Below are 13,419 nucleotides of genomic sequence, written 5' to 3' on the forward strand. Positions count from 1 at the left end.
TTTTGTATTTGTAAAAGCAATTTTATATTCACAGATTACACATTAACACACTGATCGCCAATAATAACACACATCTATCTCCATGCCTTTTTGTCAGACTGTCACAGCTTTGACAAAATGCTGTCTGAAGCCTCCATGACATCAAGGCTAGAGATTCTGTCCCTGAATGACTGTCCAAGCGTGTAACCACCCGAAATCTCTTTAAATCATTAATATTTCATTAAACTTGTTTGTTTGCATTTGTGACCAGTTTATGAACCGAGTGCTTATAGCATTTCACCATTTGTTGTTCCAGCTTTTCTTTGTTTTGCACTCCGGCTGACGGGTGCCCCTTTAACGCAAAACGAGCGCACTGGGCACCGCCCACTGCAGCGCGAGCCAGCTCCTCTGTTCCTGCTATAAAGCAAACCACACAGCACTTTCATCTACGGAGGTAAGGCGTAAAATAAAGACTCTTATGTTGCGTCTTTTTTTTGCTGTCACCATAAATATTAATATAAATGTTTAGTTAGCTAACGTTACTACTCAAAGGACTGAAATAGTAACGTAAACTGTCGAAGCTACGTTACTGAATGTGATGTTAGGTATGTTAGAAATCTTTTCAGGCGTCGACCCGTCCGCTTACGTTAGATACTAGTCAGTTGCCGTTACGCGTTATCTAGTAAACACCCAACAAACGTGAACGAGTTCTCTTTCTGGACGGTCGCTGTAACGTTAGCTAACGTTTAGTAACGTTATGTAGCTCCCACAGCTTGGTCCGTTAGTTTTCCTTCCACGAAAGTTGCGTGAATTAACTAATGGTATGTTAACGTACGTCAAGGACAGACCACTTTAAAAACTGAAAAACTGCGAATGTTTTACTTTGACTCGACATGTATCTAATAAAGGTGCCTGCTAAGGTTAGCACCGTGAGACGACGTCATCCACTGATAGCCCCGAAACCTCCCCACTGTGTGGCACCACGCTTACAAATCCTACATTTTACTGAAAATAAAAAGGCTAGAAGGATATAATGTTTTAGCCGAATGTCCAAAAAGGATCCTAACGAATCATCAGATCTCTCTTAAATCATTACGCTGTATCTTTCGATTAATAAACTGTGTATAACATGATTTTTGAATGCAGTTTGGCGTGTTTGCTCGGTCCTCGCTATAGGCACCGACCATATCCATCTGGGCGTGTCAGCTGTCAGACTGTGCATTGAGATCTGTGAGTTATCGTACATGATCGAGAGAGCTAAACTGGACAAGTATACAATGTTAGCGTCTGCTTAATAAACAGAGAAAAGGGGCATGTGGTTCACAAAAGACAGATGCAGCTCTCAGTTTAAGTCAAATCTTTATTTAAACTCGGAAAGTGCACCGGGGTGGCCATTGTTTAAAGTGACAGACAAGTCTAAAAAGTTTCACAACAGGAAATGTAACGTTACAAAACGCAAAATGACAACAAAGATGAAAATATGCATCCCTAAACAGTGGTTTGTGATCATTTGTTCAAACTTTTGCATAGTTTGACTCCATGAATCAGGAGCATTAAAGGAAATGACAGACTTAACAAGGTCAGAACATGCTTCAGGGACCTTATTCATAAGCCAGTCACTTGATCAAGTTTCATAGGGTCCAAAGTCATTGCTCAGTTATAATTATATGAGTTATAATTATGACCACTGACATAGTATATTAAATGTTCCCTCCTGTTTTGTGTTCTGTGTTTCTGTTCCTCAGTTTGTGTGTGAGTGAGTGTGTCCTCCAGGCTGTGATGGCAGCAGTAGGAGCCCCAACGGTCCCTGCTTGTGTGACCAAGGTGGCACTGAATGTCTCCTGCGAGCATCTGCTCGACATGGATACGTTCTCAAAGTCTGACCCTCTGTGTGTGCTTCTCATGAACACCTCAGGATCTCAGTGGTGTGAGGTAAGTAGGTTACAAGGTCAAATTTATCATCAGCCCCAATAATTTTAAGTAGTTCCAGTATTGGGATACATTTTTGTGTGAGTTACCCCAGCTAAATTTAATGTCTCTTTGGAAATGTCAGTGCCTGGCTGCTATGAGTCATAAGTGTCTCTTACAGAAACTATAAACAAATAAGTCCTTTTTTTTGCAATATGTATCTGCAGATTGGACGGACAGAGGTAATCAAGAACTGCCTCGATCCCAAGTTTTCCAAGACTTTTGTCATCGACTACTACTTTGAGATGGTACAGAAGCTGAAATTTGAGGTGTACGACATTGACAGCGAAAACCACAGTCTAAAAGATGCTGACTTCCTGGGAGAACTAGAGTGTACCTTGGGACAGGTTAGCCTTCTCTGCCTATTACAAAAAGCCATACATCAGCACAAATAACCTATTTGTTATTATTTATTTTTGTATTTATGAGGGATTAAGCATGAAAAAACAATGCATATTAGTCCTTTTCTTTTTTGTAATGTAAAGTAAAATCATCATCTGAAATGGTGTTGGAGCTGTTGTATTTCCAGTAATAGATGTGGTTCACAAAAGTGTTTTTCTCTCCAGGTTGTGTCCTCAAAGAAACTAACAAGACCACTTGTCATGAAGGACAAGAGACCAGCAGGGAGAGGAACTATCACTGTGAGCTGCTTTTATTGAGACTGGCAGTGACATTTGGTGCATTTAAGGATGTATGATTCAAAGCGTACATGTTTTCCTCGCTGCAGATATGTGCTGAAGAAAGAACAGACAACAGGGTGGTGGAATTTGAAGCTGCGGGTAGAAAACTGGATAAAAAGGTAAACAGTACATTTGGATTATTTTTTTTAGGAATTTAAAAATATCATATATTGTAGACCCTACTGCTTCTACAAAAAGAATTGAAATATTATTATAGTCTTTGCTACTGGAGATTTTATGAATAGAAAAATATTCTGCACTTGTATTTCTGCACACTAAGTAGTAGTAAGTACTTTATTCGACTCAGATACACAGTACTTTCTCATTTATTTCAAGGATTTCTTTGGCAAGTCTGACCCTTTCCTGGAATTCTACAAGCAGACAGCAACTGGATGGCAGCTCTGTCACAGGACAGAGGTACTGATGTACTCATAGTGTTGCATGCTATCTTATCCACGTATTCTTTGGCTGTTCATGGGCAAGTTAAGTAACAACTAGAATGGGTATTGACAGTATGGAGTTTATACAGTTAATGATTTTCAGCTGTCAGAGTGGTTTGTAATCTGTTCTGTTATCCAGGTGATGAAAAACACCCTAAACCCAGTATGGAAACCATTCCGAATCCCGCTGCAGTCACTCTGTGGAGGCGACGTGGAGAAATCTATAAAGGTACAAACACAATCACACACTGACTGTAATGCATTACGATTGTAATTCATTGCGCCTGACGACGGGGAAGCCTTTTGCTTCTGTCTGTCTTATTTCACACTGCATGTCTTTAAATGAAGGGTTGCCATTGGGAGGAATTTTAGCAATCCCTCTTGTCTCATCCTGGATTTACTCCAGTACATTCATATGAAATGGTGACTGGAACTTTTCGAAGAATGTAAGAGTTTTTAACACACTATTTACTGATGTCAGCTCCTTACTGAGTGATAGATTATCCTTTCTGAATTGCTTGTAAGGTTTGGCAAAACTATTTGTTTTGGACATTAATGACAAAAAAACTTCTGAGCATTTAACTTTTGTCATGTTAAATTGAGAAAACCCTGGCTCAAGGCTGCAGCGGGAACCCTGTCTGTGTTTAACTGATTGCGTCTTGTGTGTATTTAAAGGTCTGATAATATTGGTACAGATAAGGAAATGTATTTTAGTATTAGTTTATGTATGCTGTTTTTTGTTTCCACCCTCTAACCCTTTAAAAGCACACTTGTCAGGAAGAGATGCTTTCCGCTCTACGGTGCAAGTGAGTTTACTGTCTCCACCATGAGTGCTTTTCACATGAAGGATGCAGTGTCTGTGACAGGACAGGTCAAAGTCCTTGACACCCCTTTATTTATCTTAAGGGACTGCGCAAAAAATTGAGTTTGGCTCATTGGTGAACTTACCTGTTAGATGATGAGAGCATCATCAGAACAAGAATCCTGTGTCCCTGGTTGAACATTGTCCAAGACAAGATATTCAGCTAAATCTGCTAGTTTTATGTCAATTTACATTAATAACAAAATACGATACGATGGAAATGTAAGGTGAACTTGTTAATTTCTCCTTTTACTTCGGATATGAAGCATGCGTGTGAATATAAAGTTTTAAGTTTATTTTAATGGTAAATACAGCAGAGTTTTAGGGCTGCATTGAGGGAAAACAATTGAGACTTTGAGAATAAAGTTGTAATATTATGAGGAAAAAAGTTGCAATAATACAAGAATAAAGTTGTAATTTTACGAGAATAGAGTTTTTATTTTATGAGAATAAAGTAATATTTTTAAGAGAAAGGGAATATTATATCATGGAAATAAACATATTGCCAGTAAATTATGAAACAGGTGAGAGCACAGGCAGCCTCGTTGGCAAACACCGTCCCTGGTGTCCTGCCGTGCCACACACAGTTCAAGAGGTTACCTCTTGAACTGTGCTCTCGCCTGTAATATTACAAGTTTATTCTCATAAAATTACAATTTTTTTCTTGTTACATTACGACTTCATTCAGGAAATATTTTAACTTTTTTTCTCAAAATATTACGACTTGAATTTCAAAACTACAACTTTAATTTTGTTATATTATGACTTTATTCTCGAAATCTAACATTTATTTTCTTTACCTTGCCCCTAATCCTCTGTCATAGTTAAGGTATATGAAATATATAAATCTTCAGGTCACATGATGAAAAGTAACACATTTTTCTTTAGCGATTGTGGCATTTAATCATTCAGCATATTGTTAAGGGATTGACCAATATGTTATGATCAGAAATGGTACTGACTACCAGCAATCAAGAAACCAGTAACTACAGCTATTTACTGCAGAAGGTTACCAGCAGAAACACTGGTCAGTTTTTCATACTTCAGTGTAGAGGATTGTCACGCTATCCATCAGTGTTGATAGGTGTGACGTGTAATTAATCAGATAGTGCTGTGGGTTGGGCATTGATGCAGCTGTATCAGAGCCATAGTAGAGCATTTTTCAATTAATGTATTTACTGGCTATCGTATATATATATATATATATATATAAACAAAAAAAAGATAACTATAATTCCAATAATAATATAAATGCAGATGATAATTGGCCAGGTCAAGACTTTGGCGACCCCTAATAATGATTATTTAAATTAATTGGTAAATATTAATAATATATCAACAGGTAAGTCAACCAATGGGACAATTTTCCAAAAAGTAGACGCTTTCCGTTAAGATTGATCCCTTTTTTAGTTATTCATTAGTTTTCTTAGCTGTTCATCCTGTAGACTGTCTGTAGCATCACAGTTTGTCTAATCCCTACTGGTTGCTCCATGCTGTGTCTAGATCTGTTTGTTTTTTGCCTGTTTTCTCAACACAGAGAGAAACAGGCAGATAATCTGTATGTCTTGCTCTAAAGGAGTTAGTGGGACATTTCCCCTTTTTTTTGATAGTTAGAGGACTTGTGTGTGTGTTGCTGTCAGAGTCCACAAAGTCAGGGTGTTAACTTACATTTGAAGTGTCACCCCAAAGCATGCTTTTGTCTCATCTGCTTTGGCTTTCACACACTGATAGTGTGTCAGTTAAATATGAAAATATACTTTGCTAATGAGAACTGACTGGATCTTTGTTGTTTATCCGAACTGTCTGTGTATTCCAGGTAGATTGTTACGACTACAACAGCAGCGGATCTCACGACTTCATTGGATCCTTTCAGACCACACTCTCCCAAATACAGCAAGGATCACAGACATATGCGGTGAGCGCTCTCTCTCTCTTTGTCTCTGCGTGTGTACGTACCAGTGTTGGTATTTCCCTCCAGCGTGAACACGCATGTTTTTCTCAAGCATTTCATAAAGCTTGACTGGCATTTTAAAAAAAGTGGATGAATCTGTAGATGAATGCTTGTGTGGTGTTTTTGTGCTTCTCAGGCCGAGTTTGAATGCATCAACAGTAAGAAGAAACAGAAGAAGAGAGGATACAAAAACTCTGGTGTTATCATTGTAAAAAAATGCAAGGTACTGCATTTTCATTTTTTCCTTTCTGAAGTAATTATTTTATTTGTGTAGTAAATGTTCAGGTGGCCCTGAGAGCTCAGCCCTCTGCTGATTAAGAAAACACATGAAAATAGACACAACCAAGTGAAAAAACAGTGTCACCAATTTGACAGCACAGAGCAGCACTTTGAAGAGTGCTGCAAATAGAGATATGTATTGCTAGAGACTCACAACAGTGAAATGATTTTCTGTCACCAATATTTATTTTCAGATAGTGAAGGAGTACACTTTCCTGGATTACATCATGGGTGGCTGTCAGATTAACTTCACTGTGAGTATTACACACTTTGTTTTAGAAATCTTGAATCTTTTTATAATTCCTTGAGGAAACAAGGAAAAAATGTCCCCAATTTTTTTTTTAAATTACCATGTATATTGAGTATTTACTTTGCTCAGGAAACATTTATTATGATGTTGTCAAAGCATGATTTTGTTCCGTATTCTCTTTCTTTTTATCCTCTCGGGACAGATTGCTATTGATTTCACAGGCTCAAACGGGGATCCCAACACCCCTCAGTCCCTCCACTACATCAACCCTCAGGGCTATAATGAGTACCTGGCAGCTATCTGGTCTGTGGGAAACGTCATCCAGGACTATGACAGGTACAGAGATTGTTATACATAAAGCATCATGTTGGACGTTTTTTGGCTCCTATAGCAAGTTAGTTAAACAGACCTATTGAGGATATCTGAGATTAAAAAAGAGTTTGATAGCAAAAATGTTTCAACAACAAAAGCAGCAGCGAATGTCAGGCTTTGTGTCGGCACCTCAGCCTGAATTGAATGTTGTCAGATTAAAATAAAGAATACAACAGTACAAGTTAAACATGCAGAGAGAGACAGCAAAAAGCATGTCTTGTACTGTCTTCAAATATCACTGTAATGTGTCTCTTGGCGCAAAATCTTTTTTAATTAGACTATATCTGTCTATAAAAACTGTTTTCCCCTCATGGTGTGACCCCTTGACAGAATGAAATTTAAAAAACAAACAAAAAAACCCTTGCACCATGACAGTGATAACCAGACCAGCACCGTCATGTTATGTTTTCAATAATCACTTCTACTGCATGTACTACTAAATTAATTCAAGCTAAAAGCTTGATGCAAATTGAAAAAAATGAGAGTCCCAACCTAACATCCTGCCATTCAATGTTTGTGTACTACTGCATTATAAAACAGGCAGCAGAATTAGCTTTCTGATAATGGAAAACGATAGAATCGATGTGAAAATATATTGCAATATGAGGAAGGGGTGAGCATTCAGAGCCCTAAGTTCTTTCAGTAAATGTCCTTTCATGCCAGAAATATTAATGTAAAGGTGTGAATGTCTCAATGACAAAAAGTCACATGCAATGTTGCATACGCCCTGTCTATAAAGGGCAGTAGTCTTATCCTTTGTGTATATAAACTTACTTTGACAATCACGCCTGTTTTGCGTCATTTCTTGTAGTGACAAGTTGTTCCCTGCTTTGGGATTTGGAGCCCTGATCCCTCCTACATGGAAGGTAATTGTACACAAACATTGAATGGCAGTATAAGTTCATATATATATATATATATATATATATATATATATATATACATATATAAGTTGATGTGGGCTGCAGATTAATAGTTGTTTGTGTTTGAAGGTCTCCCACGAGTTTCCCATCAACTTCAATCCATCAGATCCATTTTGTGCAGGTAATTATACGGTGTGCAGAACACATTATTTCATTTTTTCTGAGTTTTTTTCTGTCCCTGCGTGAGTATGCTCTGTGCTTCAAATCAGTGTGGCACTATAAATAACTAAACAGTATTCAATAGTGCTCCTAATGAACAGTCCAGCTTCAGAAAATTATTATATTGATATTGATTAAAAAATCTGTTTGTGGCGACAGATGTTTTAATCATGGAAGGCCACAACAAAAATATGACTGTGTGGAAAACCTCAGAATAACACTGTATCAATAAAACACTGCACTGAAAATAAGCAGTCACTTTTTCAACATAATGCTTGTTTCAACATTTTACCAGATATGTGAAATGCTCAGCAGTTTGACCCTGTTCCCGGAGATTGACCATCATGTTGCAGTGTGCTCTCCATTCCTGATCATTCTCAATTACATGGAAATATGTGTAAAATGAGACTTAGTTGTGTTCTCGTGTGTGTTCATTTCAGGTATAGAGGGTGTGGTCCAAGCCTACCAGCAGTGTCTACCCCAGGTGAAGCTTTACGGTCCCACAAACTTTTCCCCAATCATCAACCATGTAGCCCATTTTGGCAGGCAAGCCGTGCAGCAGGAAACTGCTTCTGTAAGTTGCTGGAAGTCTAAAATCAATCAAAATGGTATAACTGTGACTGTGTAAATATTTGTTATCATAGTTTCGGTTTGGAAGCAGCCACTGAACAAGAGCAACATAATCTCAATCAGCTCTTCTTTTCCACACAATACTAATCAATGAAGGTGAAAAGCACTTCTTCGTAATTCATTGTATTTATTGTGTCGTTTCCCTTTCTTGTGGATGTTTCACAGCAATACTTTGTCTTGCTGATCATCACTGACGGAGTGATCACAGACATGGATGAGACACGCAGGGCCATTGTCAACGCCTCTCGACTGCCCATGTCAATCATCATTGTTGGAGTAGGTGGGGCAGACTTCAGTGCCATGGAGTTCCTGGATGGAGACGAGGGAATTTTACGCTCCGCTGAAGGCGAGGCTGCCATGCGGGACATTGTGCAGTTTGTGCCTTTCAGGCAGTTCCAGAATGTAAGTCATATCATAAAGTCAAGTCTTTGCAGGTATGCACCACCAAAGCTTCTTTAATCTTTAAAATCCTGAAATAATGCATGATGTCTAAACATCTAATTGCAGGCAGGCACTGCAGCCCTTGCCCAAAGCGTGCTGGCAGAGTTGCCTGACCAAGTGACCTCCTTCTTCAATTTATTTGGCCTGAAGCCCCCCAGCGATCCCAGTCCTTCCTAGAAATGTAGGAGTACCCCCAGTACCCCACAAACCTCATTCCCCTCTTTCTTCCCCACATTTGATCCAAAGCTGTATGATTTTGAACAGAGGCACAATCATACAATCTAGTAAGATTAACTTCACCACACTGTTCTTTTCAGGGTTTTGATGTCCACTTTCATAGTATGTGGGGCATTACGTCATCACGTAGGTCTGTGGACTCTGCTGAAATCTCTAACTCAAGAATGCTCTTACATGGGGATTACCTGCAAAACCATTTCTTTGTAATGTGCAGAAACTTTCTGGAGTCTCCGCTGGTTGCCTGGCAACTGCTCAGAGCCATGTAATAGTCTGGCACATAAAGCTATGTACTGCAAAAAGTTGTTTTTAAACCTTGTTTTTTTCATATGAATTAAACAAACCAGCCACAGGGTTCCTACGCAATATGGAAAAGTATAAACGAATGAAGAAGGTCAAAAGAATCATATTTCTAGGTCCAGATAAGTATGAAAAAAAGAAAAGATAGTATTGGAAAATATTTGTGTATGAAGACTTTTGTCCTTATTCTGCTTTCTAAAATACAAAAGTGAAAGTACATGCAGTAATCAGAAATGTAAACAGACTTTTGTGCTTCAGGAAACCATACCTTTATGGCTGTGTTCACTTCCATTGACAGAGTGTATAAACAAGGCGGCACATACGCCGTTAAAATGAGATTATTTTTCTTTTTTCAATTTACTCAACTTTTTGGTTCATTCTTGGAGATTTCTTTGGCTTGACCCAACCCGACGTGAAAAATCTTATGAGAAGTCTGGGAATTTGACTTGAGTCTGCATTTTTAGATTAAAAAGAAGGAAAATAAATTGGCAGATATAAGTTAAACATAAGATACTGTTTCCAGTGTTCGTGATAAGATAAACTAACCTCCTCCTGGCCTTATATTTAGTGTTCAGTTCTGATAGCGGTATTGATCATGTGATCGAACTCTATGCAAGACCAGAGCTAACTTCTACTGTTGCTTTAATGTTAAAAGATCAGAATACATGACAATGCCATTTATATGTTGTGTGATGTACGTTTACATTACACTTGTTTAATCTGTACTATGGTTGGGAATCACCAGGGGCCCTACAATTCAATGTTATTGCAAATTCAAACATGCTACAATGCTCAGTATTGCAATAACATATACTGTGATATAGTGCAATTTATTAGATCTGCAAATTACGTCCCCATAGAAAAACTTTATTTCATATAAGATAAAAGAAAAAAGAAAAAAAAGATTAAAAAAATAAGATAAAAAGAAATTAAATTAGAAATATTCAAGGAGGCTACCAAAAGTTTAATTTGTATTAGTAATGTTCATCTTATGAAAATCAATACTCTGCATATGCGTATTGATACAATATTGCCATGCAAAAATATCCCGACACTGTGCAGTACTATCCTGTATTGATCCCTCCTCAATCTGTACAGTAACTAGTGTAGACATTGAACCCGTTAACATAAGTCATTACTGCAGGATATTTGGCAGCTCAACTGCCTTTTTTAAATGATATATTTGCTTTATTTGAAGTTAAAGTTTTTTCAAAGCTTCTGCCAAGCCCCTAGCCTATAACCATAGGAACGTCTGTAGTGAGCATTCTTGGGCTAGTTTTTATTAATCGTATTCTAACCACAGCTTCTAACGTAAGCAGTTACTGTAAGACTGGCAGTATGATGCGATGTGTAACAGTAGAGTGTTGCCACTGTCAGTGTGGAAACATCACTCTGTTTGCATATTAATGTGTGTTTTATTTGTATACAAGGGATGAAACGGTTACCAGTTTTGTGATAAAATTCCTGACGGCTAGTATTACCGTTTAAAATTTTAATTATCATTAAAAACGTGTTTGATTATGGCACCTTGAAATGGCACTCTCCGTCTTGCATCACCAAAAGTTAGCATCAGTCTCCCACATGCGGATGCAGTCTTCAGTGTGGGTTTGTTTTACTGTTCCCTTGTTTACAGAGTGGGTGTTCAGTAGGCAAACCTAGTGTTGCTAACAGTCCCTCATCCTCTTCTACAGTGACACCGACACTCCATTTCAACGACAGGATGCATTTTATGTGATGCACATTTGATATGGTCTTCATGTTTGCATAAAGTTTTGGCTATGTTGGACTTTTAATGTATATGCAAACAAAAGTGCTGCTAAATTCATTTGTGGTTTTCAATATAAACCTTTGGGAAATTAATTCTGTGTGTGTATCAATACTTTTTGGACATTTTCAGCACATTTCAACAATATTGTGATAATTATAATTTTGGTCACAATGATTGTGATATGGAATTCTTATACCGTTTCATCTCTACTGTATACTCCAGAGTTACTTTGTATTAAAAATCTACTGTTCAAATGCAACATACTACAGTAATCACTCATATCTAATCATAATTAAATTTGAATCATCATGCATTATTCAGACACCTGTTGCTTATTTCTGCTTGTCTTACGTGGTTGCTATAGCTAGTCATAACGCCGTCTCTTTTCCTTCTCTTTAGTGTCCTCAAGAAATGCTTGCTCAGAGCGTCTTGGCAGAAGTCCCAGGTCAGGTGGTGGGCTTCTTTAATACAATGAAATTGAGGCCACCGCACAGTGGCACACCTGTCTCCGACCTCTCAGCGTCAGCACCCCCAAGTGATGTGTCCTGAGGGACAGTATGCAATATCCACTCTGTCTGTCATGTTTTGATTTGTAAATACTATGAACTAATGTTGCAAAGCCATAGTCATTGTCAAACATTTTCTAACATTTTTTAACATGCGCTTAATGTAGATATTTAATGGGACACGTTCAGTCAATCAGTTTTTTTTATTTGTCACGTGTAATCATATGATGAACAATTCCACTGAAATGCAAACCTGCCAGTTCCTTCAAGCCAGGATTGTTAAGAATTTGAATCATTTCTTTTTGAATTGATCTGCACAATCTAGGGCATTCATTAAAACCAGAGTGACTTGATTTGAAGTCTGGTGGTTAACAGTCATCTCATTTGTCTGTCAGAATGTCTACTTGAAAGGGCTCGAGTATTTAATGTGCTCTTCATGATTATGCTAATATTTCCTCCATCATCTCCATGTTGCAACATATAACAATGGCCGCTTGTTTTTATGCGTTCATGTTTCCCTGCGAAATGAAGCATACACATCCATTGAAATCATATGCCTTGGACAAAGCACTGGCTATATCAGATACAATTCAGAGATGTTTACATAAAGAATCCATACATAATGGATTAATACGTCTGCCTTTATTAATACTTTTTGTAGATTTTACACAACAGAAGGATTACATGTGACCTTGGTGCTGTTTTCTACTTTAACCAGTTTGTTTTTTTAAAATCCAGTTCCATATTTGATTTGACATAAGAGTGTTAAACGAGACTCCATTAAGGTGATTAATTATTGACAATGCATGTTAACGCTAATGTTCATTACATTTTTACTTTGTCTTAAGAGGATTTAAAACTTCTCGCTGTACTGACTGTTATGAAAATGGCCTACTACATTTCACCAAATGTATTTGTGTATCTGTTGTTAAGATAAGTCGTTTGCACCAATCTATGTGGCATTGCCTTACGTATTATACATATCTCGTCATGGACTTTGATTTTATGAATTTTTTATTTAAACATAGCAATGCAAGAAAAAAATCATATTGTACCTACATTTATAGCCAGCTTCTGTTTCAGTATTTTTATGTAAAATTCTTAGATAATTTGAGAGATCTTTTTAAAGTTTGCCAATGCCTTCATCTCATGACAATAAAGAAATACTATGAATTTTCATCAAAGTAGTGATTTATGTTTCTAACCAATTTTATCACACAACCAAATTGTTTTTACACTGGACATCTAAATGAACATACTTCGCTGCTGTTTTTATCTGTCTGTATTCATAGTTGTCTCTTTCAAACTGAAACAGGTGGTGCTTCCCTTACATGTAGCCATGCTTCAGGAATCTCCTCTGCCTTGATACTAGTTGGAAATACTAGTTGAAGTCAAGCAGAATGTGTTTAAATATCATGGTTGTTAATTTCCCTTCCAGTAGTCAGAAATGGCCATGAAATTATTGTGGTACAAGAACAATCAAGGGTATAACTTTGGATATTAAAACTGATATTATCTATATTATTAGTGCGCCCCTTGCCATCAAACAATATAAAACCCTTTAACATATTTCCATAAACAGCCCTTGAGTTGGTGCTCCTGTCCTCTACTAGCCACTGTGTCAGCATAATAATATGAAATAAACAAGTTTGCATTCAAATTCAAAGTTCAAACATG

General features: G+C 37.5%; 1 protein-coding gene across 2 annotated transcripts; it reads left to right on the forward strand.

The window, feature by feature from the left end:
* Window positions 1-383: 383 nt before the first annotated feature.
* LOC121960573 (copine-3-like) lies at window positions 384-12,921 on the forward strand. Of its 2 annotated transcripts, none has more exons than XM_042510354.1 (16): window positions 384-433; window positions 1,725-1,911; window positions 2,115-2,294; window positions 2,514-2,588; window positions 2,675-2,746; window positions 2,964-3,044; window positions 3,207-3,296; window positions 5,746-5,844; window positions 6,017-6,103; window positions 6,354-6,413; window positions 6,612-6,745; window positions 7,593-7,647; window positions 7,774-7,825; window positions 8,304-8,437; window positions 8,659-8,895; window positions 11,636-12,921. In XM_042510354.1, exons 2-16 carry the CDS (start codon window positions 1,759-1,761, stop codon window positions 11,783-11,785), a joined length of 1,659 nt encoding a protein of 552 aa, XP_042366288.1. In that variant the 5' UTR covers window positions 384-433; window positions 1,725-1,758; the 3' UTR covers window positions 11,786-12,921. The 2 variants fall into 2 exon arrangements, with proteins under 2 accessions (XP_042366288.1, XP_042366289.1); XM_042510355.1 differs by lacking the exon at window positions 11,636-12,921 and adding an exon at window positions 9,001-9,248.
* Window positions 12,922-13,419: the final 498 nt, after the last annotated feature.

The sequence above is a fragment of the Plectropomus leopardus genome, chromosome 21 (assembly GCF_008729295.1).
Source record: "Plectropomus leopardus isolate mb chromosome 21, YSFRI_Pleo_2.0, whole genome shotgun sequence".
NCBI lineage: Eukaryota > Metazoa > Chordata > Actinopteri > Perciformes > Serranidae > Plectropomus > Plectropomus leopardus.

Excerpts from the sequence above, each read along its gene's own strand:
- LOC121960573 (XM_042510354.1), top strand. The coding sequence starts at position 1,759 with ATGGCAGCAGTAGGAGCCCCAACGGTCCCTGCTTGTGTGACCAAGGTG. Across the intron at positions 1,912-2,114 it reads CAGGATCTCAGTGGTGTGAG|ATTGGACGGACAGAGGTAAT; the intron begins GTAAGTAGGTTA and ends ATGTATCTGCAG. Across the intron at positions 2,295-2,513 it reads TAGAGTGTACCTTGGGACAG|GTTGTGTCCTCAAAGAAACT; the intron begins GTTAGCCTTCTC and ends TTTTCTCTCCAG.